The sequence below is a fragment of the Mustelus asterias genome, chromosome 8 (assembly GCF_964213995.1).
Source record: "Mustelus asterias chromosome 8, sMusAst1.hap1.1, whole genome shotgun sequence".
In the NCBI taxonomy this organism is placed as follows: domain Eukaryota; kingdom Metazoa; phylum Chordata; class Chondrichthyes; order Carcharhiniformes; family Triakidae; genus Mustelus; species Mustelus asterias.
This window is the reverse complement of record NC_135808.1, coordinates 88,368,809-88,395,803: the sequence shown is the minus strand read 5'-3', so window position 1 is coordinate 88,395,803 and position 26,995 is coordinate 88,368,809. Positions and strand designations below refer to the sequence as shown.

At 41.1% G+C, this 26,995-nt stretch overlaps 1 protein-coding gene across 1 annotated transcript in view; it reads right to left on the bottom strand.

Moving 5' to 3' along the window:
• Positions 1 to 26,995, bottom strand: part of LOC144497339 (cystathionine gamma-lyase-like) — a 51,466-nt gene that overhangs the window by 8,024 nt on the left and 16,447 nt on the right. Inside the window, exons 4-10 of the mRNA XM_078218457.1 lie at positions 23,793 to 23,902; positions 22,263 to 22,394; positions 16,640 to 16,697; positions 12,263 to 12,340; positions 10,264 to 10,416; positions 3,030 to 3,151; positions 1,524 to 1,576 (exon numbers count right to left, since the gene is read on the bottom strand). Coding sequence (XP_078074583.1) covers positions 1,524 to 1,576; positions 3,030 to 3,151; positions 10,264 to 10,416; positions 12,263 to 12,340; positions 16,640 to 16,697; positions 22,263 to 22,394; positions 23,793 to 23,902 — 706 coding nt within the window. The remainder of the gene's footprint in view (positions 1 to 1,523; positions 1,577 to 3,029; positions 3,152 to 10,263; positions 10,417 to 12,262; positions 12,341 to 16,639; positions 16,698 to 22,262; positions 22,395 to 23,792; positions 23,903 to 26,995) is intronic.

The window sequence follows — 26,995 nt, the reverse complement described above, 5'->3', positions numbered from 1 at the left end:
TGGCCATGCTAAGTTCTCCCTCAGTGTATCCGAACAGGCACCGGAGTGTGGGGACTAGGGGATTTTCACAGTAACTTCATTGCAATGTTAATATAAGCCTACTTGAGACACTAATAAATAAACTTATAAACTTTAAATCATCCAGACAAAAGCAGCCCACTTGATTGGCACCGTATCCACTCCCTTCACCACCGCGCTCAGTAGCAACAGTGTGTACTATCTACAAGATGCACTGCAGAAATTCAAAGATCCTTAGATAGCACCTTTCCAACCCATCACCACTTCCATCTAGAAGGACAAGAGCAGCAGATACATGGGAACACCACCACCTACAAGTTCCCCTCCAAGCCAGTCACCATCATGACTTTCCTTCACCATTCCTTCCAAATAGCTGGGTCAAAATCCTGGAATTCCCACCCTCACAGCATTGTGAGTCAACCCACAGCATGTGGACTGCAGCGTTTCAAGAAAGCAGCTCACCACCACTAATGCTGGCCAGCCAGCAACACCCACGTTCCACGATTGAATAAAAGAAATCTTATGACTCGTAGGTCATGGACAATCATGAGCTTTAATGAAATTATTTAGCAATATTAAAAAGTAATTGCTACACATGAAAATCCACACAAGCAAGGAATCAAATTGAATGTTTTTGCTTATTCTGTTTGCTGAGGGAATTTCAGAATGAGCAATACTTAAGGCGGCACTAATTAGAAAGGGACTTTTAATTATGATTCAGTACGATAGTTTTAGAATTTTTAAATATTTGGGAAGAATTGAAGTAATTAAAAAATCCTGGAAAATTTCCAACTTAAAATCACCAACTGACTCTTTTTTCGGCATCAATGCACCATTAGTGCACAAAGAGCATAAATCTGTTTGAATAAAGGATTTATCAAAAGAAAACAATGAAAGTTTCACTGCAAAATGAAAACCATATTTTTAAAATCTGTAACTGAGGAAAAAGGTAAGAGTTTTCAAAACTGCTGCCTGTTGGTCAAAAAGAATGATTAAGTGAATGGTTTATAGTCATGTGCTTCTCACTCGGATAATTGAGTGGGAAGGAAAATCACATGATTACTAAATATCTGTTATTGGACCCTTTTTGGTTGGTAGTCACATGCTTCTCATGGATCAGTTAGTGCTAAATGGGCAAAAACTAGAATGCATTTTGTAATATAAATGTGTATGCACAGAATACATTTTCCTCCAATCAGATGGAACTATTACCTTGTACCTTGCAACACTTCAGGAGGGCTTTAATCTCACCATCAACATAAAAGCTTTTAAAAGAACATGGACAAAGAACATTTCTAAGGATATTTCTGCAACTTTTTTGTAATCGACATTTGATATTTTCTCAGGAAGCATATTTCATTACATACATTGAAAAAATGTTTTGTTTTCTTTCATTACTCTGAACTACTTTCAAATAACCCATTCTTCAATCTCCTGATCCAGGTTTAGCCAATGTCTAAAACTAAAATAGTGTGATTGATATAGATTTTGTAAAAATTCCTTACGGATGCTCCGCTAGACTTTCATATCCTCCCAAACTCTCAGCAAGGGCAAACAGCTGAAAGAGAAAAGGTAAAACACAAAAAGAAAAAAATGTTTATTCTACTCAGTCCTCACTCAAGTCATGCACAATCTCTCCGATTGGGAAACAGGAGATCACTATTTACATAAATGGAATGAACTGATAAACAAAGAAGTTAGATGAGATTTTTCTCTACCATAGAACATGTTATTTTTATTAAAATCCTAAATTATCACCATATCATTCAGAGTCAAGCAGCTCTGACCAAGTGTTGCACTGAACCATAAATGACATAAAAATTCACGGTCTGAGGCACAGTCTGAACCACATTTGCTAATCTCAGCCAAGTCAATGGCAACAAATTCAAACACTGACTTTAGCGTGGAACAAATTCCAACTGCTGAAAGGTATAACAGCAACTGAGGGTTCCTTGCTTCTGTGGTTGGCAGGTCCCATGACAATCTTTATTCCATCTTACACACTTCTAGACTCACCACTTCCTCACAGAACTATGATGGGTTATCATTCCCCCATCCTCTCTTCCACTCCAACAGCCTCAATGACATTTCCAGCACCTTTTCTACTGCCATCACCAAACACATCTTCCCCTTCCCTTTGAGCGTTCTTACCCATCTCCTCAACCGTGGCTCTTTTACAATCATACCCAACACCCTGTTCCCTTTGCCACGTGCCTTCCATGCAAGCTGACCACTATCCGTCTCCTACACCGCTCCTTTGAAACTCAAGTAAACTGGAGGAACAGCACATCTTCAGTTAGTCACTTTTACAGTCTTCTCACACTCAATCTTTCAGTTCAACTATTTTAAATTCACTGCCCCCTTGTTTTGGCAGCAACCATTAGTAATGAGTCTGCTATTCCCATTTACCTGTTCTAGCCCATCATCTGCGCCATTTATCATCATCTCTTTAGCCATTTAATCTCTTGCTTTCCACATTCATCATTGGCCTTCCCTTTTGTTCTTTCTTTCCATCCACCCCCTTTTCCCTACCTCTGTACTTCCTAATAACCTGTCACAACTCTAAAATGTTCCAGTTTTGACAAAAAGTCATCAACCAGAATTATTAACGCTGTTTCTCTCTCCACAGATGCTGCTTGAACCTTGAGCATTTCCAGAATTCTCTGTTTTTATTGAAGAACACACATCTGAGGATGTTAGACGAGGGTAATTTTGAAGCCACCCAGGAAGACCACATAATCCAGAAACCCGTTAAAACATAGTCACATTGGATAAGAAACTGAAATACAATAGCAAATTTCTCCTCCCCAGAAGAAAACGTTCTATTTCTTAAAAATACAACGCAAGAGTTTCCCATTTAATTTCAGTGCTGAAATCAGGCTCAGCGAAATTGTGCAAAGAAACAGAAGTAAAAATGAAAGTCCACTCATTTTAGAAGTGGTCTCACCAAATATTTTAACACAGTCAATTTGGTGAGGAAGAAGTGTGGAAAGATGTCCACAAGGACTCACTTTTAAGTTTTTAAGGAATGTCTTCGCATTTTCCAACCCTCCTTTAATTAAGAAAGCCATCATGCCTGAACTCCCAGTGCACTGCTGCTTCACCAGATCATATTGCGGATGAGAAGGGAGACCTGAAAAGAAATTATTTGGTGAAAAAAGGAGATTTTTAAAAAACACTTGTGTAAAGGAATGCAAGCACTATCGAGTAGGGACTCTTTCCCTCTCCAATTTACTTTGTTCTCAATATTGCAATGCAGCTGTTGTTTCAATCAACTATGTATAGTTCCATATTCAAGAGTACAAAGAACAAAGAACAATACAGCACAGGAACAGGCCCTTCGGCCCCCCAAGCCCGCGCCGCTCCCCGGTCCAGGATTGAATCCTGAATCCAGGATCCCCGCCCAATTTTCCAGCCTATCTACATACCAATATCCTATCCACCGAGCTGTCCCTCACAGCTACGATGCTTTGTTCATTACAACCTATTAACTCACCCCCACCCCCCCATTCCAGACCATGTGATCTCCAGGGAGAGGCGAAAACCCAGAGTGAAAAACCCCAGGGCCAATATGGGGAAAAAAAATCTGGGAAATTCCTCTCCGACCCCCTGAGGCGATCGAAACGAGTCCAGGAGATCACAATGGCCCTGATCGGAAAATGCTTCCCAACCCTAGTCATTTCCACTTCCACGAACACCATATGAATTCCCTGCCCCTGAGACAGGTTCCCAACTATCCGCAGTCTCGCTCTGTACTGGCACCAGCAAGATGATCATAGAATGAAGCCTTGAAACGAGAAACAAAGAACAATTAGCCCGCGCCGCTCCCTGGTCCAAACTAGACCACTCTTTTGTATCCCTCCATTCCCACTCCATTCATATAGCTGTCTAGATAAGTCTTAAACGTTCCCAGTGTGTCCGCCTCCACCACCTTGCCCGGCAACACATTCCAGGCCCCCACGACCCTCTGTGTGAAATATGTCCTTCTGATATCTGTGTTAAACCTCCCCCCCTTCACCTTGAACCTATGACCCCTCGTGAACGTCACCACCGACCCGGGGAAAAGCTTCCCACCGTTCACCCTATCTATGCCTTTCATAATTTTATACACCTCTATTAAGTCTCCCCTCATCCTCCGTCTTTCCAAGGAGAACAACCCCAGTTTCCCCAATCTCTCCTCATAACCAAGCCCCTCCATACCAGGCAACATCCTGGTAAACCTCCTCTGTACTCTCTCCAAAGCCTCCACGTCCTTCTGGTAGTGTGGCGACCAGAACTGGACGCAGTATTCCAAATGCGGCCGAACCAACGTTCTATACATCTGCAACATCAGACCCCAACTCTTATACTCTATGCCCCGTCCTATAAAGGCAAGCATGCCATATGCCTTCTTCACCACCTTCTCCACCTGTGACGTCACCTTCAAGGATCTGTGGACTTGCACACCCAGGTCCCTCTGCGTCTCTACACACTTTATGGTTCTTCCATTTATCGTGTAGCTCCTCCCTACATTATTCCCACCAAAATGCATCACTTCGCATTTATCAGGATTGAACTCCATCTGCCATTTCCTTGCCCAAATTTCCAGCCTATCTATATCCTTCTGTAGCCTCTGACAATGTTCCTCACTATCTGCAAGTCCTGCCAGTTTTGTGTCGTCCGCAAACTTACTGATCACCCCAGTTACTCCTTCTTCCAGATCATTTATATAAATCACAAACAGCAGAGGTCCCAATACAGAGCCCTGCGGTACACCACTAGTCACAGGCCTCCAGCCGGAAAAAGACCCTTCCACTACCACCCTCTGTCTTCTATGACCAAGCCAGTTCTCCACCCATCTAGCCACCTCCCCCTTTATCCCATGGGATCCAACCTTTTTCACTAGCCTACCATGAGGGACTTTGTCAAACGCTTTACTAAAGTCCATATAGACAACATCCACGGCCCTTCCTTCGTCAACCATTTTGGTCACTTCTTCAAAAAACAAAAAGTATTTAGCTCAGTTTCAGACCCACATCAAGCACAATGCACATAAAAGGTTGCATCAAGCCAGGTGGTTCCCCTGTTACGGCTTTCATCTCCACTTCCTGAAGTTCATGGATTTGAAATGATATGGCGAACATGTGCTTTAGTCATTTACTGACAGATTTGGTTGGGTCCACATATAACACTATTGATTAGGTATTACTCTTGTATCACTGTTCCAGGATCATCTTGAAAAGATAACTCCTTGCATCTTTTTTCAACTGCAATGTCAAATGAAAGCCCTCCCCAATGTTTGACCTTCACTTCCAACAATAAGTGCAAGGAGCTCATGGACTGATGGGTCACTACTCTAAAGCCCACCCATTCAACTGCCTGTGTAGATGTCCACCTTCCACCAGCCCATTAGGCAAAGGTATCTCTTGCCTTAGCCCTGAACTCTCTGCAGCAGCATAGTGGCACAGTAGTTAGCACTGCTGCTTCACAGCGCCAGGGACCCAGCTTGGGTCACTATTTGTGCGGAGTCTGCATGTTCACCGTGTCTGCGTGAGTTTCTTCCGAATGCTCTGTTTCCTCCCACAGTCCAAAATACATGCTGGTTAGGTGCATTGGCCATGTTAAATTCTTCCTCGGTGTACCCGTTTTGAACAGTATGTTTTGTCTGTATAGCGTGCAAGAAACAATACTTTTCACTGTATATTAATACATGTGACAATAATAAATCAAATCAAACAGATGCAGGAGTATCGCGACTAGGAGGTTTTCACAGTATCTTCATAGTAGTGTTAATGTATACCTACTTGTGACATTAATTAAAAAAACATTACACTCTCCTACCTCCCCTCTGCAATCTCATCTTGACCTTAAAATCCTCTTAATGATCATTTGGCTCTAGTCACACTAAACTGCTGATTGCACAACTTCCCCTTCTGGTTCCCACATTAGCTGTTAACTGTTCTGTCCTCAAGTGCCATACCTTTCTTCTTTAAATCAATCGTCACATCTCATCCCAAAAAACAATCTTGCCCCCACCCTTCCTGCAGCAACCACTCCCCCCTGAATTTCTCACTTCACAATCCATGGTTATCTTCCCCAAATCTCCACATTTCCAATCTGCCTGTCACAACACCGAAACAGTTCTTATTGAGATTACAAAAGACATTCTACAAGGTGGTGACAAATGTAAACTATCCCTCTTTGTCCTTCCTGACCTGTCTGCAGCCCTTTATATGGTTGACTCCACCATTGTCCAGCTAAGTGGAGTACGCTTGCCTGGTTCATTTCTCATCCAACTGTAACCAGAATGTCACTTTCAACGTGTCTTTTACTGCCAGCATCCAAAAGATGTGTAGGTTAGGTGGATTAGACATGGCGCAGGGTTACAGGGATAGAGTGGAGAGTAGGGCCTGGGTGGGGTGCTCTCTTTTGGACAGTCAGTACAGACCTGATGGCCTTTGCACTGTAGGGATTCTATGGATCTATCCTTGGCCACCTCCCATTTCTCATCTACATGCTGATTTACACATATGTTAATGACAGGTCTTTGGTAAGACCACATCCATGTGCAGTTTTGGTCTCCATAGTTAAGGAAGGATGCACTTGCATAGGAGACGGCACAGTGAGGGTTCATAATGAGAGGCCAAGTAAATTGGGTTTATAATTCTCTGGAGTTTGGAAGAATGAGAGGTGGTCTCATTGAAAGATAAGGATTTGGAGGAGGCCTGGCAGGATACTGTAGACATACAGGTCGTTTCCCCTCACTGGTGAATTTAAAACTTGGGGCTGTCTTTTGATAAGCGTTCAGCTATTTAGTGCTGACATGGAGAGGTTTCTTCATTCAGAAGGTAATGAGCAATTGGAATTCTCCACCCCACAGGGCTATGGATGCTCTATCATGGAATACATTAAACCAGAGAAAGATTTTTGGTCTCAAGAATCAAGGGATATTAGTGTTGTGGTACACCTTTTAAAAGCTGGTTATGTTTCTGAAGCAAGTGGCATAAGGGATGCAATGGAACACATCACACGACTTCTGAATGTTAGCAAACTGAAGATACCTGTCCAGTGAAGACCCAAGTGAACAGGCAGAACCATCCTGGAATAAAGAATCCATGTTATTGAGTTACTGATCCCATCGAGTGGTCAGTGCTTTGTGCATAGAACTAACTATCAGAGGTTAAGAAAGCACAACAAATGGGGAGCAAGCAGGAAAGTGGCAGTGAGACAGAATATCAACCATGATCATATTGAATGGAGGAGCAGGCTTAACAGGCCATATAGTCTACTCCTATCTCTCATGACATCCAGGTCTATCTAAAACACCATCTCTCATGACTCCCCTACTGCCATGGAATCACATCACTCATCCAACATTCAGTACTAGATGAGAAAACACTCCTTCAAATTAAACTCTTCCCCCATTAGTAGCCATGCCTTCACCTGTTTTGAAACACTCCCTCCACCCCCAAGTTGAAATTCTCTTCCTAAACCTCTGACACTCTTCTTTCTTTAAGACAATGGGCAAGCTTTTGGTGATCTGGCGTAAAATGCGGCTTGGTGCCAGATGGTGTTTATAATTCTCCTTTGAAGCACATTTTGTTCAAGTTGCTATAGCAATTGTTGTTGAGTTGAATGTTTAGGATTCTCTGCCTCCCTTGTGTTAAACCATACCAATGGCAGCATGACTAAAACCTTGGAGGAGGAAGAGGCAAATTGATTTTAAATTCTTCAGCACACACATGAAGGTGTGTGGTGAAGGGATAACGGGGCAGGCAAACAAACCTTCTCCCAGACCTCAGATGAGCTTTAAAATGAAATATCAATCTAATCTCAAATTAGAAGTAGCAAGTGTTGGTAAACTTTCGAAACTGTAATAATTCAGGAATGCTTTAAATTCATCAAGAACAAATGAGTAAACTCACGGACAGACAATTTTTGCCACTGCTGTTTTATAACTCAAGTATCACCATAACTCGTGAAGTTTGAATATTTACTTCTACAACTTGATGAACTGTCAATGTAACGAGCTCTTCATGCAGATCAGAAAAAGTATTCTGTACCCTCGCCATATTTTTAAACCAATGAATGGACAGGAAAGCCAACTTGTTAATTGTCCAAAATCAGTTCAATTTTCTTTCTAGATAGATGTTAAATGATCCCCTATTTTGCAGCGCTATAATTTCAACAGTGAGAAGACAAAGTCAACTCTTTGAGAACTAATGGAGAAGGGAACAATCTGTGATATTTTTGTATAAATATACTCTGATATCATTAGTATGTAGAGTAGGCCCAACAACACATTTGAAAGCAGAACCACATTGTAATCTTTTGTTACAAAAGAAACTACAGCAATGGGCAGGTTATCAAAATACTGGAATCGCAAATTTAATCCCAGATACAATACCACTTTGCAAATATATTTGATTACATAAACTGCGAATCAAGTTCACAAACTTGTTTAACCATGTCAAACTGTGTAAATGTGGCAAACAAAGTAGATGCTATTTTTTTGTCTTGCCTTTGTAGGAAGCTGAATCACATTTGTTAGTGTTTGCTTTAGCTCAGTTTAAGTTTAAAAAAATGTTTGATTTTCATAAGTTTGATGTAGTTAAGTATATATAAACTTAAACTAAACTAAACCAAACAAATTGATTCAGCTTCCTCCAAAGGCAAGACAAAAATTTGCATGTTTCCCAGCATCTTAATGGGTAAATACATTGGACAATTTGGTACTGAACACGACAGACTAGGAAGGCTTGAGGTCTGAATCACAATTTTTGAAGTTAGTCAGTTTTAGCTGATGCATTACTAATAATGCTACAGTTGGTCTTGAACCAGAGTTGGAGTAGGATGGAGCCAGGCTTCATTAACACAGCCAAATGGGAAAATAGATCTAATTGGATATTGCTTCAAACAATAATAGCTTGCCCTCTTTTTAGGAAAAAGGTCCAGTTGACAAGTGCACCGTCTGGGTAAAATGCTCTTTCGGAGAGTCAGTGCAGACTCGATGGACTGAATGGCCACCTTCTGCATTGCAGGGATTCTAATAAAGCAGAGAACAAAGCTGTACAGGTGAGCAACGATGTGGAGATGCCGTTGTTGGACTGGGGTGAACACAGTAAGAAGTCTCACAACACCAGGTTAAAGTCCAACAGGTTTATTTGGTAGCAAATACCATAAGCTTTCGGAACACTGCTCCTTCGTCAGATGGAGTGGAAATGTGCTCTCAAACAGTGCAAACAGACACAAAATCAAGTTGCAGAATACTGATTAGAATGCGAATCCTACAGCCAGCCAGGTCTTAAAGGTACAGACAATGTGGGTGGAGGGAACATTAGACACAGGTTAAAGAGATGTGTATTGTCTCCAGACAGAACAGCAAGTGAGATTCTGCAAGCCCAGGAGGCAAGCTGTGGGGGTTACTGATAATGTGACATAAATCCAACATCCCGGTTTAGGCCGTCCTCATGTCACATTATCAGTAACCCCCACAGCTTGTCTCCTGGGCTTGCAGAATCTCACTTGCTGTTCTGTCTGGAGACAATACACATCTCTTTAACCTGTGTTTAATGTTCCCTCCACCCACATTGTCTGTACCTTTAAGACCTGGCTCGCTGTAGGATTCGCATTCTAAATCAGTATTCTGCAACTTGATTTTGTCTGTTTGCACTGTTTGAGAGCACATTTCCACTCCATCTGACGAAGGAGCAGTGCTCCGAAAGCTTATGGTATTTGCTACCAAATAAACCTGTTGGACTTTAACCTGGTGTTGTGAGACTTCTTACAGGTGAGCAACCTCAGCTTCAACCTCTGATCTATGTACAGTTTACTATGTCAACAAAAATGTCTCAGCTGCACCTATGGCTACCTCGCAATTTCTGCTGAGACTGACATGCAAGTAAATGTCACTGAAGATTGGCTTGAGCTGTTTCCATAGTTCTCATACTGAAAACTAGCAGACGAACACGCAATGGTTAAGCGTTATTAAAGGATAGGTGCTGTTGGGGCATGTAAAATGTCAGAGACGAAAAAGACTGAGAGGGAGCAAGTTACTTATCTGCCTGACAAAGGTGGTCAAGGACAAAAGGTTTACATGAAAACATACTTTAAAACTTAATTAATAATGGTGCTACAAAGTAATTTTTACCCAAGTCAAGACATACCTCCTTATCAATTGTATGGAACTTGTGCCACATTCACGATGGGTTCCACTATCAAATAAAACTCCACATTAGTAACAGAAATTGCATCTAAACCACTGACCTGGAAAAATGACCTTCTCTACCCGGGGATCTGCCTCCAAAAACTGGGCTACAACCAACGCATTCTTGAAGTGTTGTTCCATTCGAAGAGCTAATGTCTTCAAGCCACGATTACACATATAGCAGTCAAATGGTGATGGAACTGCACCAATAGCTACAACACAGTAACATTTCCATTAAATGTAGGTCTACAAGTCATATTTTGGATCAAGTTGTTTATTTGAACATTAGGTATGGCCCTGACGTGAAGTATAAAAAAAGCATACTCAATACACTATATTTTCCAATCCCTCCTGTCCCAGAGAGATCAGAACTGCACGTTGTTCAAACTCACTTGAAGTACTGAGACTCTATATAAACATAATCTCTATGATTTTACTTACCATTTATCTCCAAAATGAACCCCAGTAATCTGCTGCAACTTTAATGAAGTATGCATCCATATTTCAAAATCTCTCTGTTCCTCAAAGATATTTAATTTCTTATCTTCCAAAGAAGGAATGGTTACCTAATTCCCTATACCAAAATGAACACTTTGCTGCACAGAATTTCATTTGCCACTTATCTTCCCACTCTGCAATCATATTTGTGTCTTCCTGTATTTTGCTAGTCAGTCATTCTCCGTCTGCTCTAACCCACCCTCCATTCAATATTATGATCAAATATTATAGTTCAAAATAATGTATCAATTTTGTACATGGTGAACAAAGCCCAAGCCATGACTTTTAAATGAAATCACAGGCAAAATATCCACCCAATATCGTCAACATTTCCATATAATTGCTGCAAGTTTATTTTGTTCAACTTCCTGAGGCCCATCTTTGCTCATTCTAATTCTACTTTAGGTACATACGTACTCATAGAATGAATCTTCATGGTCTGATATTTTCATTTCAGATCATCTGTCCTAATTGTTTTTTCTTCTTAATCTCATGTTCCAATTGCCATCCTCTCCTGCGCTGTTTTTATACTTGGCATGTGTCTTTTTCTGCAGATTTTATTTTGTCAATTTGTTACTGCATCTCTTTCTTGGCTAGTTTTGTCTTTAATCATGGAACACATTGAATTTTAAATATATATTCCACACCTGCCTTGTAGATGGTGGACAGACTTTGGAGAGTCAGGAGATGAGTTACTTGCCACAATATTGCTAGCCTCTGACCTGCTTTTGTAGCCACTATATTTATATGGTTGGCTGGTCCAGTTCAGTTCCTGGTCAATACTAACCTGCAAGGAGTTGGTAGTGACTATTACTATTGAATGTCATGGGGAGATGATTAGATTCTCTTGTTGAGATGGTCACTGCCTGACACTTACAACTATAATAATCCCAGTGTTTACGTTTTATGAATTCTAGGCAACAGTCCTACACAATCATTTTCTTAACTTCCATGATCCCACACTGGGACTAGTCAATTTGTCTTTTAAATAATGAGTTCGGCATTGTATTGTTGCTTCCACGATATTGAAAGGGATTTTGATTTCTTGGAATCCTAAGCAATTACCAAAAAGGATCAAAGCTCACAATCAAGAATAGAGATCAGGAATAAAGAACATATTTCCTCAAGACTCAGTTAGCAGACTATATATAACCCTGGTCCTTGCACCTTTTATCCCATGCCATCAATTTAAGATTTATGGCAGGATTTCGCAACATAACATTAGCTGGATAAATCCAAAGGATGCCTGTTAAATGGTAGATGTTTGCACAGTAAAATTGCAAAATTGTATACCTACATATATGGAGATATATTCTTGTACAGATGCCAAGTAATCTTAAAATGTTAAGAACTATGACGTTGAAAGCAAGATACCAAACCACCAAGTCAATCTCTGAATGACTTGTGGTTTTAACTCCGCCTTGCCAGAATGAGACATGTGTGTATTTCACAACAGAACAATTCTACCCCATGATAAGAACAGCAGTTACCATAAGTAGTGCCACAGAACTGTGGACATGCTTATCATACAACATAATGTTCAGAGTTGTAAATGATTACCATTTTGCAAGAACTTCAATTTTTCATAGAGATCATCTCGATTCATAGAAGCCAAGCCCATGACTACATCACTGTGACCTGGAAATATAAAGAAAGGGGGCTGATTTTAGTTTCTGGTGATGAAGCTATTCAATGGAATGATTTCATTAGAGATTTCACTGAAAGATTTTTTAAAAACTTAGTACAATCTGCTTTGATCTAAAGATTTAGCAAGGTTACAGCCACTTATTAGAAGACATGGGAACATTACCACCTGCAAGTTTTCCTCCAGGCCACAACCCATCCTGATTTGGAACTATATCACTCGGTCAAAATCCTGAAATTCCCTCCCTAAAAGCACTATGGTGTGCTTATATCACATGGGCAGCAGCAGCTCAAGAAGACAGCGCCAACACCTTCCCAAGGGCAATTAGGGATGGATAACAAATGCTGCCCACATCTTGTGAATAAAAGGTCAACTGCCAAATTTTAATGCCAAAAGAATCTGAGAAGAGATATTCTGATTAATTCAAGTGGACTGGAGAATTACTCCAGATAAGTCTTAAATCTCACCATGGCAATTTGAATTCAGTTTCAAAACTTTAAAAGATTGGAAACAAAAAGCTGTTGGGACTGCTACAAGAGCGTTGAATGGTTCACTAAATGTTCTTTAGGGAAGGAAACTGCTGGCTTTACCTAGCCTGCCTGATACACAAGTAGAACAGGAACAAAGGTTCCTGTATGAACAGCTAGGAGCTAAATTAAAAAGCAGAACCAAAAAGGTAATAATCTCTGGATTACTACCCGAGCCACGAGCTCATTGACACAAGGTCAATAAGATTAAGGAGGTAAATGTGTGGCTCAAAGATTGGTGTGGGAGGAATAGATTTGAATTCGTGGGACACTGGCACCAGTATTGGGGAAGAGGGGACCTGTTCTGATGGGACGGTCTTCATTTGAATCATGCTGGGACCAGAATCCTGGTGAATCGTATAATTAGGGTTGTAGATAGGTCTTTAACCCCCCACTATTTAGTTTAAAGGAGAGGGTAGAAGTGTTAAAGAAGCCAAGGGCTCAGGAGAGGTTAGTAAAGTTTCAAGACCACGTAATAGAACGGAGAGCATAGAAGGTGGCAGGAATCTAACCTCAGGCAGAGCAAAAAAGGTGATAAGTATGAGAAGGGAGGTGATCAATGCAGGACTGACGGTGTTGCATCTAAATGCACACAGTATACGGAAAAGGTAAATGAGCTCGTTGTGCACATTGAAATTGGTCGGTACGATCTTGTGGGCATTACAGAGACATGGCTGCAAGGGGATCAGGGTTGGGATCTAAATATCCAAGGATACGTGTCCTATCGAAAGGACAGGCAGATTGGGAAAAGGGGGGAGGGTTGCATTGTTACTAAAGAATGAAGTTAAATCGATAGCAAGAAGCGACATAGGATCAGAAGGCTTAGAATGTCTGTGGGTAGAGTTGAGGAATCGCAAAGGTAAAGACCCTGATGGGAGTTATGTACAGGCCCGCGAGCAGTAGTCAGGAAGTGGGGCAGAAAATAAATCAGGAGATAGAAAAGGTATATAAAAAAGGCAAAATTACAATAATCATGGGGGACTTCAATATGCAGGTGGACTGGGAAAAATCAGATAGATAGTGGATCCCAAGGAAAGGAATTTATGGAATGTCTAAGATGTTTTTTGGAGCAGAACCTACTAGGGAACAGGCAATTCTGGATTTGGTGATGTGTAATGAGGCAGACTTGATTAGGGAACTTAAGGTGAAGGAATCCTTAGGGAGCAGTGACCACAGTATGATAGAATTTACCCTGCAATTTGAGGGGGAGAAGCTGGAATCAGATGTAATGGTATTACAATTAAGTAAAGGTAACTACAAAGACATGATGGAGGAGCTGGCCAGAACTGGTTGGAAAGGGAGCCGAGCAGGGAAGACAGTGGAACAGCAATGGCAGGAGCTTTTGTGGGTTATTCGGGAGGCACAACAGAAATTCATCCCAAGGAGGACGAAACATGTCAAGGGAGGACGAGGCATCCATGGCTGATGAGGGAAGTCAAGGACAGCATAAAAGCAAAAGAAAAAGCATACAAAGTGGCGATGAATAGTGGGAAGCCTTGAAAAGCGAGCAGAGGACAACAAAAAAGCAATGGGGGGGGGGGGGAGAAGATGAAATGAGTGTAAACTAGTTAGTAATATAAAAGAAGATAGAAAGAGTTTTTTTTTCAATACATAAAAGGTAAGAGGCAAAAATAGTCATTGGACCACTGGAAAATGAGGCTGGTTAAGTAATAATAGGAAACAAAGAAATGGCAGAGGAACTGAATAGTTATTGTACATCAGTCTTCATGGTGGAAGACACCAGTGGGATGCCAGAGTTCCAGGAGAATCAGGGGCACTGGTGAGTATAGTGGCCATCTGTACTCGTTGGAGTTTAGAAGGATGAGGGGGGATGTTATTGAAACTTACAGGATACTGTGAGGCCTGGATAGAAATGTTTCCACTGGTCAGAACAACTAGAACCAGAGGGCACAACCTTAGGCTAAAGGGATGATCCTTTAAAACAGAGAGGAGCAGGAATTTCTTCAGTCAGAGAGTGACGAATTCGTGGAATTCTTTGCCAAAGGCGGCTGTGGAGGCCAGGTCATTGAGTGTCTTTAAGACAGAGATAGAAAGGTTCTTGATTAGTAAGGGGATCGGGGGTTATGGGGAAAAGGCAGGAGAATGGGGATGAGAAAAATATCAGCCATGATTGAACGATGGAGCAGACGCGATGAGCCGAGTGGCCTAATTCTGCTCCAATGTTTTATGTCTTATACACAACTGCAATATTACTCCAAAGTGAGTGATTGCCCTCCCTAGGTACTGAATCAGGAAATGCCTTGTTCACCAACTGTAGCCCAGAGCACTTAAGGGAGTAGCCCTAGAAATAGTGGATGCATTGGTGGTCATCTTCCAAGATTCTATAGACTCTGGAACTGACTTTTGGGAGTGGGGGTGTGTGTGTGATATATAAAACATATTTGCAAGTGCTAAGTACTAATAGAGAGAAATAGGCAATGCATAACTGACAAGTGGAAGCAATCGAATACAGGTTACTTTAAGGGTTGGGGCATGGATGTGTGGATTGGAATACTTTTTGGTTGAGTGCATGGAGGAAAATAATTACAAATTGAAATGTGAAGGGAATGAAATTGGGAACAGGCACTCGGGAAGGAATTGGGAAAAATAGGTATGGTTTGGGGAGAAGACAGAAGAGTTTTCGTTTTGAAAACAGGACTTTTCAAATAAGCAGTTGCATAATGAAAACTGATTTCACAAAGATGCGGCAGAAGCAAGAGAAAAGGGAGGGTTGGGATAGTTAGGTCAGCAATTTGGGGAACAAGATGTGTCCGGAGGAGAAAGGTTTAAGAACAAGGCTCTAAAATGAACTGATGGGGCACAACAACAAGTGATTGTAAGAGCAGAGTTCAGAGAATCTCTGCAGTGAAGGAGGCCATTTAGCCCATGGAGTCTGCACTGACACTCCAAAAGAGCATCCTACCCAAGCCCACACCCCCCACTATCCCTGTAACCTCACGCATTTATCCCTCTAATCATAGAATCCCAGTGCAGAAGGCGGCCATTCGGCCCATCAAGTCTGCACCCACTACAATCCCACCTGGGCCCTGTTCCTGTAACCCCTCGTATTTACCTTGTTAATTCCCCTGACACTATGGTCAATTTAGAATGGCCAATCCCCCTAACCCACACATCTTGGGACACTGAAGGGCGATTTAGCAAATCCACCTAACCTGTACGTCTTTAGACTGTGGGAGGAAACTCCTGCAGACACAGTGCGAACATGTAAACTCCAGAAAGTCAGTTGCCCAAGGTTGGAATCGAAGCCGGATCCCTTGCGCTGTGAGGCAGAAGTGCTAACTACTCTGCCACCCACGTTGATAAAAAAAAAATCAAAACAAGAGATAAAACTAGGAAGGGCACGGTTGGAGAAAACTGTATCGCAGATTATAGATTCTAGCAGACATTTACAGAGTCACAAAGCAGAACTGACAGCCATAAAGTTTAAGATATGGTACTGGATCATGAACATGAAAACAAAGGAATTCAAAAACTTTTGGGGCAACTGTAGCATTTTTATTTTAAATGAAATAGTTGCAAAAGATGCTTTGGTGTGAAGGTGACATTTTGTGAAATGATACTTATGTAAATGTATCCATTCACAACTGGAACTTGGGAGAGAGAGAGAGATGAAGCAATTCTCATGGATATCAAAGCAATTCAAATCATTATAAACACATTACATTAGAATTTCACTACCTGATTTTTCAGACGTCATACATTAACACTAACAGCAGAGTTCATTTAAATCCCAAATGCTCTCACCATTCATGTATTTTGTCGCAGAATACATACAGATGTCAGCACCAAGAGCCAAAGGTCGCTAAAAAGAGAGAATAATTATTCCCATGGCAACACAAATACAACATCCGGCAGTCTATATTATGAATCATCAACTTCAATATAATTCTAAATGAGATTATTCATTCATACCCTATTCAAAGCATGATACTCCAAATTATTAGAAGGAAGGTGAAACCGTATTTATGCTGAAGTGTTAAGGTTGCACAAAGCACAACTGTAAACACATTAAACTTCCAACCTTGCAAATTTCACCAAGTTAGTGATTCTTCACAACATTTATAGTCAACTCCAGCTGAGAGCAGCTGACCAAAAAAACTCTGAAATAAAAACATTAAAATTGCTTTCCTTTCTCTTCCACTACCCAAATTATGAAGCATTTGCCTGCTTTCTGGAGTAAAAATACTTCACATGATGGGTGCTCCATATCTGTAATTGAAACAGCTGACAGGCTACTTGACTCCAGCAGCAGCAAAGAGGAGCTGCATTCTACCTTCAGGCTTATCCACGCATGCACTTGCAGCATCAAAAAGCACCAAATCTATTATTGCACATCGATTACCAGCTGCTAACTCAGCAAAGAGCAAGAATCATTGATCTTTATGACCCGACTACACCATCAATATAATCATCAGTTGCACTATTATCTTCCTTGCTGCATCCCCCACCCCATCTCCAACCTCCCAAAACAAATGACCAGTGTTGGTTCAATCTTTCAGATCCGAGTCTTTACTCAAGGGGACATTGTTCAATTGTAAAGTGAACTGAAAGTATAGCCAATGATAATTATCTGCATTATGTATGCAGACAGATGCACAGAACGTACACAAGCAATTGGTCATGTGTCCTCATTGACAAGAGAATCTATTGAAATATAGCTGACTGCAGAAGATTAAATGAGAGTGGGAACTTAGCTGTAATAAAAGGGTCAAGTCCAAAGATTGGGTTAAAACTTATTAAATAGTAAACTGTTAAAGTGGAATCTACTTTGCAAGCGACTTCAAAATATGAAGATCAATCACTCATTCTGGGCTTGAATCAGGAAAAACATCTTAGAATCAAAGTCACCAGAGTTGCATGTTAATAAGAAATGTTAACATTTCATCTGACATTGGTAAATTACATAGGACAAATAAAATTAAGACCTCAGCAAATAAGCCCAGCTGACTTAGGGTAGCACAAGGGCAGCATGGTGACACAGTGGTTAACACTGCTGCCTCACGTCACCAGGGACCCAGGTTCAATTCCGGTCTTGGGTCACCGTCTGTGCGGAGTCTGCGCATCCTACCCGTGTCTGTGTGGGTTACCTCCAGGTGCTCCGGTTTCCTCCCACAGTCCAAAGATGTGCTGGTTAGGTACATTGAGAGAGAATTTAGCACGGCCAATGTACCCAAACAGGTGCCGGATTGTGGCAACTCGGGGATTTTCACAGCAACTTCATGGTTTATGTCACAAGTAGGCTTGCAATAACACTGCAAACTAAAAACAGCTGTTACTCAACTATGTTGATCATTCGGAGGATGCACTGCTTTGAAAGCATCCCAGGAATTTCCATGGAATAGAACATTACAGCGCAGTACAGGCCCTTCGGCCCTCGATGTTGCGCCGACCAGTGAAACCAATCTAAAGCCCCTCTAATCTACACTATTCCAATATCATCCATATGTTTATCCAATGACCATTTGAATGCTCTTGATGTTGGCGAGTCCACTACTGCTGCAGGCAGGGCATTCCACGCCCTTGCTACTCTGAGTAAAGAACCTACCTCTAACATCTGTCCTATATCTCTCACCCCTCAATTTAAAGCCATGTCCCCTCGTGCTAGCCATCACCATCCGAGGAAAAAGGCTCTCACTATCCACCCTATCTAATCCTGTGATCATCTTGTATGCCTCTATTAAGACACCTCTTCGCCTTCTTCTCTCTAACGAAAACAACCTCAAGCCCCTCAGCCTTTCCTCATACGATTTTCCCAAAATACCAGGCAGCATCCTGGTAAATCTCCTCTGCACCCTTTCCAACACTTCCACATCTTTCCTATAATACGGCGACCAGAACTGTACGCAATACTCCAAATGCGGCCGCACCAGACTTTTGTACAGTTGCAGCATGACCTCCTGGCTCCGAAACTCAATCCTGCTACCAATGAAAGCTAACACACCGTACGCCTTCTTAACAACCCCATCAACCTGGGTGCCAACTTTCAGGGATCTATGCACATGGACACCGAGATCTCTCTGTTCATCCACACTACCAAGTATCTTACCATTAGCCCAGTACTCTGTATTCCTGTTACTCCTTCCAAAGTGAATCACCTCACACTTTTCCACATTAAACTCCATTTGCCACCTCTCAGCCCAGCTCTGCAGCTTATCTATGTCCCTCTGTAACCTGCCACTTCCCTCCGCACTGTCTACAACTCCACCGACTTTAGTGTCATCCGCAAATTTACTAATCCATCCTTCCACGCCCTCATTCAGGTCATTAATAAAAATGACAAACAGCAGTGGCCCCAAAACAGATCCTTGCGGTACACCACTCGTAACTGAACTCCAGGATGAATATTTCCCATCAACCACAACCCTCTGTTTTCTTACAGCTAGCCAATTCCTGATCCAAACCACTAAATCACCCTCAATCCCATGTGTCCGTATTTTCTGCAAAAATGTACCATGGGGAACCTTATCAAACGCTTTGCTGAAATCCATATACATCACATCAACCGCTTTACACTCATCCACCTCTTTGGTCACCTTCTCAAAGAACTCAATGGCAATCATCGCTGGATTGCTGCTCTAATCCTTTAATTCTAACCTTTCCTGAGTAACTACTCTACTAAGAGAATCAGAACCATCCAAAGTGTTTGATTTAAATTGGAATATTAGATGGTTCCAGGTGCAGGGTAATTGCCCATCCAAAGTTTTAATTTCGGGGAATGGAATTTCTGGCCCTTGCAAGTATCTCATTACCCCAACTCACTTGCAAATTGATTTTTTTTCCAGAGCTAAAGAAAAAGTACGAGTAGCAATAGAAATTTACAAAGTGACATCCATTGGACACACTATAAAATGGTAATGTTCCAAAGACCGTTGGCCTGAAGGAGGTCTTATGGCACAGTGGTAGGACATCTACCTCTGGACCAGAAACTCTGGGTTCAAGTCCTATGCCAGGACTCATTGGCTCTGTCCATAATGCGGTTTAACAGGCTGATAATTAGTTCAGAAATCGCTCCACCATTTCCCTCACTATTCCGCAAGGGAAAAACAGTGTCAGTGTGACGATTCGCTAAAAATAAATTTGGTCTAAATACAATGATTCTTTAGAAAATAATGGACAAATTGTTTTGGGAGTTGTTACAGTCAAGAATTCTACTAAAAGCTTGGCAAGAGAGAGAAAAGATCGTTCATCATAGTAAAGTGGAGACAGTGGCTGGCCATACATGGTGATGTGTTGGAGTCGCACGAAATAGAAGCGTGGCACCAAAAAAGATAAATCATATTTCGCATCATGTCCCAAAGCACTTCAGAGGCATTATAAAACAAACCATGACACCAGCCCACATAGGTTTACTTCTTATGGTAAAAGAGTGCATTGTTATCAAGTGATTAGATGAGGGAAAGTCAACAAACGGATAAAATGTTATCTACACAATATACCACAGGAAAAGGATTTGGGGACAGATTAACTATAAGGATACTACAGAAATGGCTTGATTACGGTAAGAAAAAATGGTGTGGGGGGTTCTCAAGTTACTGGAAGAGTCTTAAACATTAAATTTTTAAAATAAGGGCTTCAACAAAATACAGTGGGTAGGACATAAGATGATATTCAAAAGGAGTGAAGATGAACGTACAGATAAAAATAACTTTCATTACAGGATAATGGATATCTGGAATTGAGCTTCCAGGGATGTAACTCAGTTGATAATTGTAAAAAGATGATCAGACATTTGATGAGAAAGATGAAAGACTCAGGTTGTGAACTATGTCTTCTGTTTCTCCCCCCCCCCCCGCTCCCGAAGTCTAGGTAGATGTGCCAAAATGAGTCTTTTTCCTGCCCTTAACTCTTTCTGAAATGGACGTAATGTCAAAACTCATCCAAAGACCAAAATGATAAACAAACTTTACTGCTACCCCTACCAGATCTGTTGTGTTACATCATACTCGTCTGTCTTGCCCATTCTCACATGTCCATTGTAGCTGGCATGCAACTGCTCTCAGATGTCCATCATGTAACTACATCTAGGTTAAGCCTCCTTTCTGTTGCCCTCACTTTGCCCAAGAGATCTCTGTAGCTTTTCAGTTCTGATCACGTGCTTTAAGATTTTGTGTTCTGAATAACACTTTTTTTTAAAAAGAGTTATTTTTGATCTTGTAATTTCAAGCATCTCTTCATCTGTCTTATGGTCCAAATATGGAATTTTAAGTGTATATATTGGCACCTACGTTTCAAAGGGGTCTATTTCTTCCACAGATCTTTACTTATTGTCCAGGTTTCAGAGGCACACAGAAAAGTGGATAGAATGCAACAACAGGAGTTTGTCTTCCCTCATTACAAGCTTGAGTTTTGTTAACATTTTCATCTTCAAGTTATTTCTGGCCATCTCTAACCTTCTGATTTTGGCATCACATCTACTATCTTCTATTATCATTTGTCCCAAATAGACAAAAACTTGTTCCAGTGTGACTGCCCCATCCACTTCAATCTCCACCGGTTTCTTCTAATGTAATCCTTCCAATTACCACTGTGTCTTTTTGCCGTTCATATAAATCAGTTTTCTAAACTTCAAAATTTTACTTGATCCTACAATACTGTGTAGGATCTTTACTGATACTGAAAGTAGCACTGTGTTCACAGAGAACTGCAAGATTGATATGTTCTTGTCTCCAACTTTTACCCCTGGAAGTACATCTAATCCCCAGAATATTTTTGCAGTGAATAATTTTGGTGACAGTATATAGCCTCGTCATACTCCTCTCTTCACTCCAAGATGGCTGATACTCACTCATTTTATTACATTTAGAAAATTACATCAAGTTTATTGCCAAAATATTTCTTTAAAAATATCAAGGATTATCCAGAGCAAGCAGAGGAGTGAGGTTGAAGCATGAGATCAGCTACGATTATATTGAATGGCTGGGCAGGGTTGAAGAACCAGATGGTCTTCTCCTGCTGGTGGTCCACAAAAAGCTTCTCAAGCAGGGCTGGATCTGGAATTATTTATAGAACTCATTACATTTCAAATGAATAGAAGTGGTAAGGTTTGAAATATGTAAAACCTTACACTACACAATGTTTTGTGGGGTGTACAATTAGCATAATGGTGCAACAATTTCTGCACCAGTGGGAGAACGATGCAACGTTATTGTTCTGTGTCAGATTGTACAAATTACACATCCTTCAATCCAAATACAAGACACAGCAATGGAAATTTTACTGAGCCGAGTACAACTAAATACAAAAAGCAGCATGAGCAAAGAAAGCAATATTCCAATTAAAAGAAATTTACTCATGTCAGATATTTGAAATACATCAGATATTTTTATTCCTTTTAGCACTCGGGATATTTGTGGACCTCCACCATTACCTGGAAATAGGCCGACATGAAAGTATTGTCCACGACCAGAATGATGTCTCCATGCTTGTGTATGGTTTCTGCACAAACTTTGATGTCTGTCACATTCATCATAGGGTTGGTAGGAGTCTCAATCCAGACAAGCTGTGAAAGGAAACAAACAGATTAGACATAGGGGTTTTGCAAAGGAGAATAATGATGGAAGTGATAATAAAGTGGAGCAGGCCGTTGACTTCTCAAAGGTCATGAACTAAATCATAAATAAACCTGACACCATTTAGTGGATCTTCCCATCAGTCTCGAGCCTTGAACGTCCAGGAAGAGGCGAGAGGTGTTGCCTAATTGGTTAGGCACCGTGATTATCTACCACATCCAGCTCAGTCTGCCTTACAGATCTCTGCCTCCCAGCTACATCTCTATATACCGAGTAAAACAATTAAATCAAATTGACAAACCGAGGAACAAATCAAAAGAGCAGTCCTTTAAAAGACGCACTGTGACAAACAAAAACAATCTACAAAGAAAACTTAAAATATCAAATCAAAATGTGACAAAGAAACACCCCAGACCCCAGAGAGTGTGGAAGGCCTCAATCGTATTGACAGGTATTGCATGCTCCCTCTCCAAGGACACCCAGCTGAGAACAGCAGCAGTCGGGTCAGACAGCCCCCTTGACCCCCCACTGCCTCTACTTGATGATGGATAACGTGGCCTGGCCCAGGAGTAGGTTCACGAGGAGGTCATCCCTCACTGGGAGTCTCTTTATACTTTTTAAATTGAAAAACAAATGCCCAAAATGACCGCCCCTGATGGGGCACGGTAACTAAAGCAAAATGTCAAAGGAAACATAACCACGTAAATTAAAACTGGGGTGATGATGCACTCCAGTAGCTCCTGTTTATGAAAAACAAAAATCAATAAGTTAAACAAATGACAGAAGCGACAGCTCCGGGTGAAGAACTGCAGCCAAAATGTCAAAAGGAAACTTGACTAATTAAATAAAAATATCATTCCAGGGTGATGAGGCACCCCTGCCCACACCGTTGCAAAAGGCCCGAAGTGTGCTGGTGGACACCACACGCTCTCACATGAAGGCCACCAAGCTGTGACTGTAGCTGCAGTAGTGGCTGACTGTCAAGTCAGATGACCACCTTGACTGCTCGCTGCTTGGGCCACTAATGGCCACCTTGGCCAGGCCCAGCAGCTGGCTTACGAGGTCCTCCTCTGCACCAGGATTTCTCTTTATTCATGCTCTCAGTTCTTAATGGCCAGCACCTATACATCTTTAACGTAATTAACCAACCACTAACATCAGTACCAACCTTTAAATATAGTGGGCTTCTATGTTGTTGAGTAGATGCCAGTGTGGTAGCTGTAATTAAATTAACCCAAAATCCCTCCTGTGCCACAATTAATTGTTTTAAGAATTGCATACACTCTTATTTAAACTTTTGTGCATTTTCTTAAGGTGTATCAAATGAGATGATGATTTTTGCTGCAAGACTGGTGGAAGGGAGCTGAGCTTAACTAACACATTCTTACCTTTGTGTTTGATTTAATAGCTGCATCTAGACATTTCATTGATGAGCAGTCAATAAAAGAGATTTCCAAACCCATTTCAGATGCAACTCTACGGAAGTATCGGTTTGTACCTGAAATACAGAATGTTATCAATAATAGTGCTTTGTACATACTAAAGCATCTGAGCCTTCTTTTCATTGTGGCAATAAGGAAAGCAAGCTGCAGTTTCCAAACTACTTCAACAAAGAAAAAAAGCACAGCTACATTTTCCCTTTCCTTGGGTATCATCTGCTCAAGTTTCAAGTGTTTACTTAGGATATTCAAGTCAGCTAGGCAACTGAAAACAACCTGGATCAATGCTATCTTAGATTTCCCATCCTCTTTGAAACTTGGCGGATTTTTAAAAAATAAACGAAGCAGCACTTTTCTACACAGCTATTAGGAATGAAGGAGATGGGAGAATTTTGTCCATCCCTTATTCAATGTCACCAGTTAGAGACAAATCATGACACCTGAATTAATAGGTAATCTGTACTATCAAGTACAAACTCAAATGCTTGTTAAAACCAACACTCATTTACTCAATACAGCTGCAGGCAAGTTATGAATACAACTCAACCTAATACTTTTGAGATAAGGACAACACTGTAGAGATAAAAGCAAGTAGTGCTGGTGCCAGACAGAATATGGCTCAAATATGATACAGGATAAAACAGCATACCGAGATTGCACATCATCTGGAGTTCAACCCAATGAACTGTCAGGGAAATATTTGGAGTTACTGTGGGAACTAAATAAATATTGGAAAAACCCAAAGCCACCTTAACAGGCCAAAATACTGATTCATCCATAACAATGTTAAACAGCCAGGTTAACAACGAAAGGTACTTATGAAGAGGTAAAGTTGGGTTAGATATAAAGCAGTAACTGAAAAGACCAGGGTCAAGGGGGAGCTTTTTTGTGGAGGAGGGGTCGTGAAACAAAGGGACAAAGGGGAACATTTCTTGTGCAAAGAGAATAGGATGGCCAGTGAGCCGTATGGGAAGAAATTGTAATCAAAAAGACACAGCAAGTCAAAGAACTGGTTATTAGAAAAGCAATCAAACATTTCACTGAAAGTATGTATTAAAGGGGAGTTTTAAAAATGAGGCAGAGTTTAGGGAGAATTCCATGGCATGCATCAGAGGCAGCTGAAGGCACAACTGCCAATGATTGACAAACACAGGGGAGAAAGCACAAGAGAACAGTGCCAGAAGAACAAAAAGATCTGCATGCTGAAGAGAAAACAGAGTTGGGGACTGAAGGTGATACAAGCATGGATTTAAAGATAATTATGAGAATTTTAAAACTGAAGCATCACGGACCAGAAGCCAAGTACGTCAGCAAGGGCAGAGATGAGCAGGATTTGGAAAATATAGGAGTAGGAAAGTTTTAGATGAACTGAAGATTAGAGAATGAAAGACAGGAATGGTCACATCTAATGGTGACAAAAGCAGGGAAGGAGGTGGAAATAAAGTCTTTGTGATGAAGCAGAAATTGTATTGGATATTCAAGTCAAGATCATATAGGGCTGAGAGATAATGAATTATATGGTTCAGCTCACAAGTAGTCAGCAAAGGAGATGAAATCAATCAGAAGAATGGAAAGTTTGCAACAGAGCAAAGTCAACAAGAAAGGACAGAAAGAAAGGTGGAGTTGCATTGTTGATTAAAGAGGATACTAATACAATATTGAGGAAAGATATTAGCATAGATGATGTGGAATCTGAACGGGTCAAGTTAAGAAACAGCAAGGGGCAAAAAACATTGGTGGGGGTGGTGGTATCCAGGCCAAACGGTAGTGGTAATGTTGGGAAAAGCATTAGACAGGAAATCAGAGATGCATGTGTTAAAGGAACATCTGTAAATATGGGTGAATTTAAGCTGCATATAGATTGGGAGACTCAAATTAGTCACAGTAAAATAGAGGAGGAATTTCTGGGGTGCATATGGGATGGTTTTCTGGAGCAATACATTGAGGAACCAACAAGGGAACAGGCCATCTTGGACTGGGTGTTGTGCAACGAGAAAGGATTAGTTGTGAGAGAACCCTTGGGGATGAGTGATCATAATATGGTGGAATCCTTTGTCAAGGTGGAAAGTGATATAGTTGATTCTGAATCTCAGTAAAGATAACTATGATATGAGACATAAATTGGCCATGATGGACTGGGAAACATTACTGAAAGGAAAGGCAGTGGACAGGTATTTAAAGAACAAATAGGTGAATTCCAGAAGTTGTTTATTCCTGTTTGGCACAAGAATGGTAAGAGAATTGTGGCCAAACCATGGCTTACAAGGGAAATTAGAGACAACATCAGATTCAAGGAAGAAGCGTACAAATTGGCAAGAAAAAGCAATCGGCCGGAGGATTGGGAGCAGTTTAAAATTCAGTAAAGTAGGACAAAGGGATTGATTAAGAAGGGAAAAATGGAGTGTGAAATCAAGCTAACACAGAACATAAAAACTGACTGTAAAAGTTTCTATAGGTACGCAAAGAGAAAAAGATTGACAAAAACGAATGTCGGTCCCTTACAGTCAGAAATGGGAGAACTGATAACAGGAAAACTGGCACTGGAGGGGGTGCAGAGGAGGTTCACTAGGCTGATTCCGGAGTTGAGAGGGTTGGCTTATGAGGAGACTGAGAAGACTGGGTCTATACTCTTTGGAATACAGAAGAATGAGGGGAGATCTTATAGAAACATAAGATTATGAAAGGAATAGATGAGATAGAAGCAGGGAAGTCGTTTCCACTGGCGGGTGAAACTAGAACTAGGGGACATAGCGTCAAAATAAGGGGAAGCAGATTTAGGACTGAGTTGAGGAGGAACTTCTTCACACAAAGGGTTGTGAATCTGTGGAATTCCCTGCCCAGTGAAGCAGTTGAGGCTACCTCATTGAATGTTTTTAAGGCAAGGATAGATAAATTTTTGAACAGTAAAGGAATTAAGGGTTATGGTGTGTGGGCGGGTGGGTGGAGCTGAGTACACAAAAAGATCAGCCATGATCTTATTGAATGGTGGAGCAGGCTCAAGGGGCCAGATGGCCTACTCCTGCTCCTAGTTCTTATGTTCTAATAAAGAAATGGCTGAGGAATTAAATTTGTACTTTGCTTCAGTCTTCACAAAGGAAGACATGAATAATGTACCAGGAGTGCTGAGACAAACAAGTTTTCGTGAGGACTTG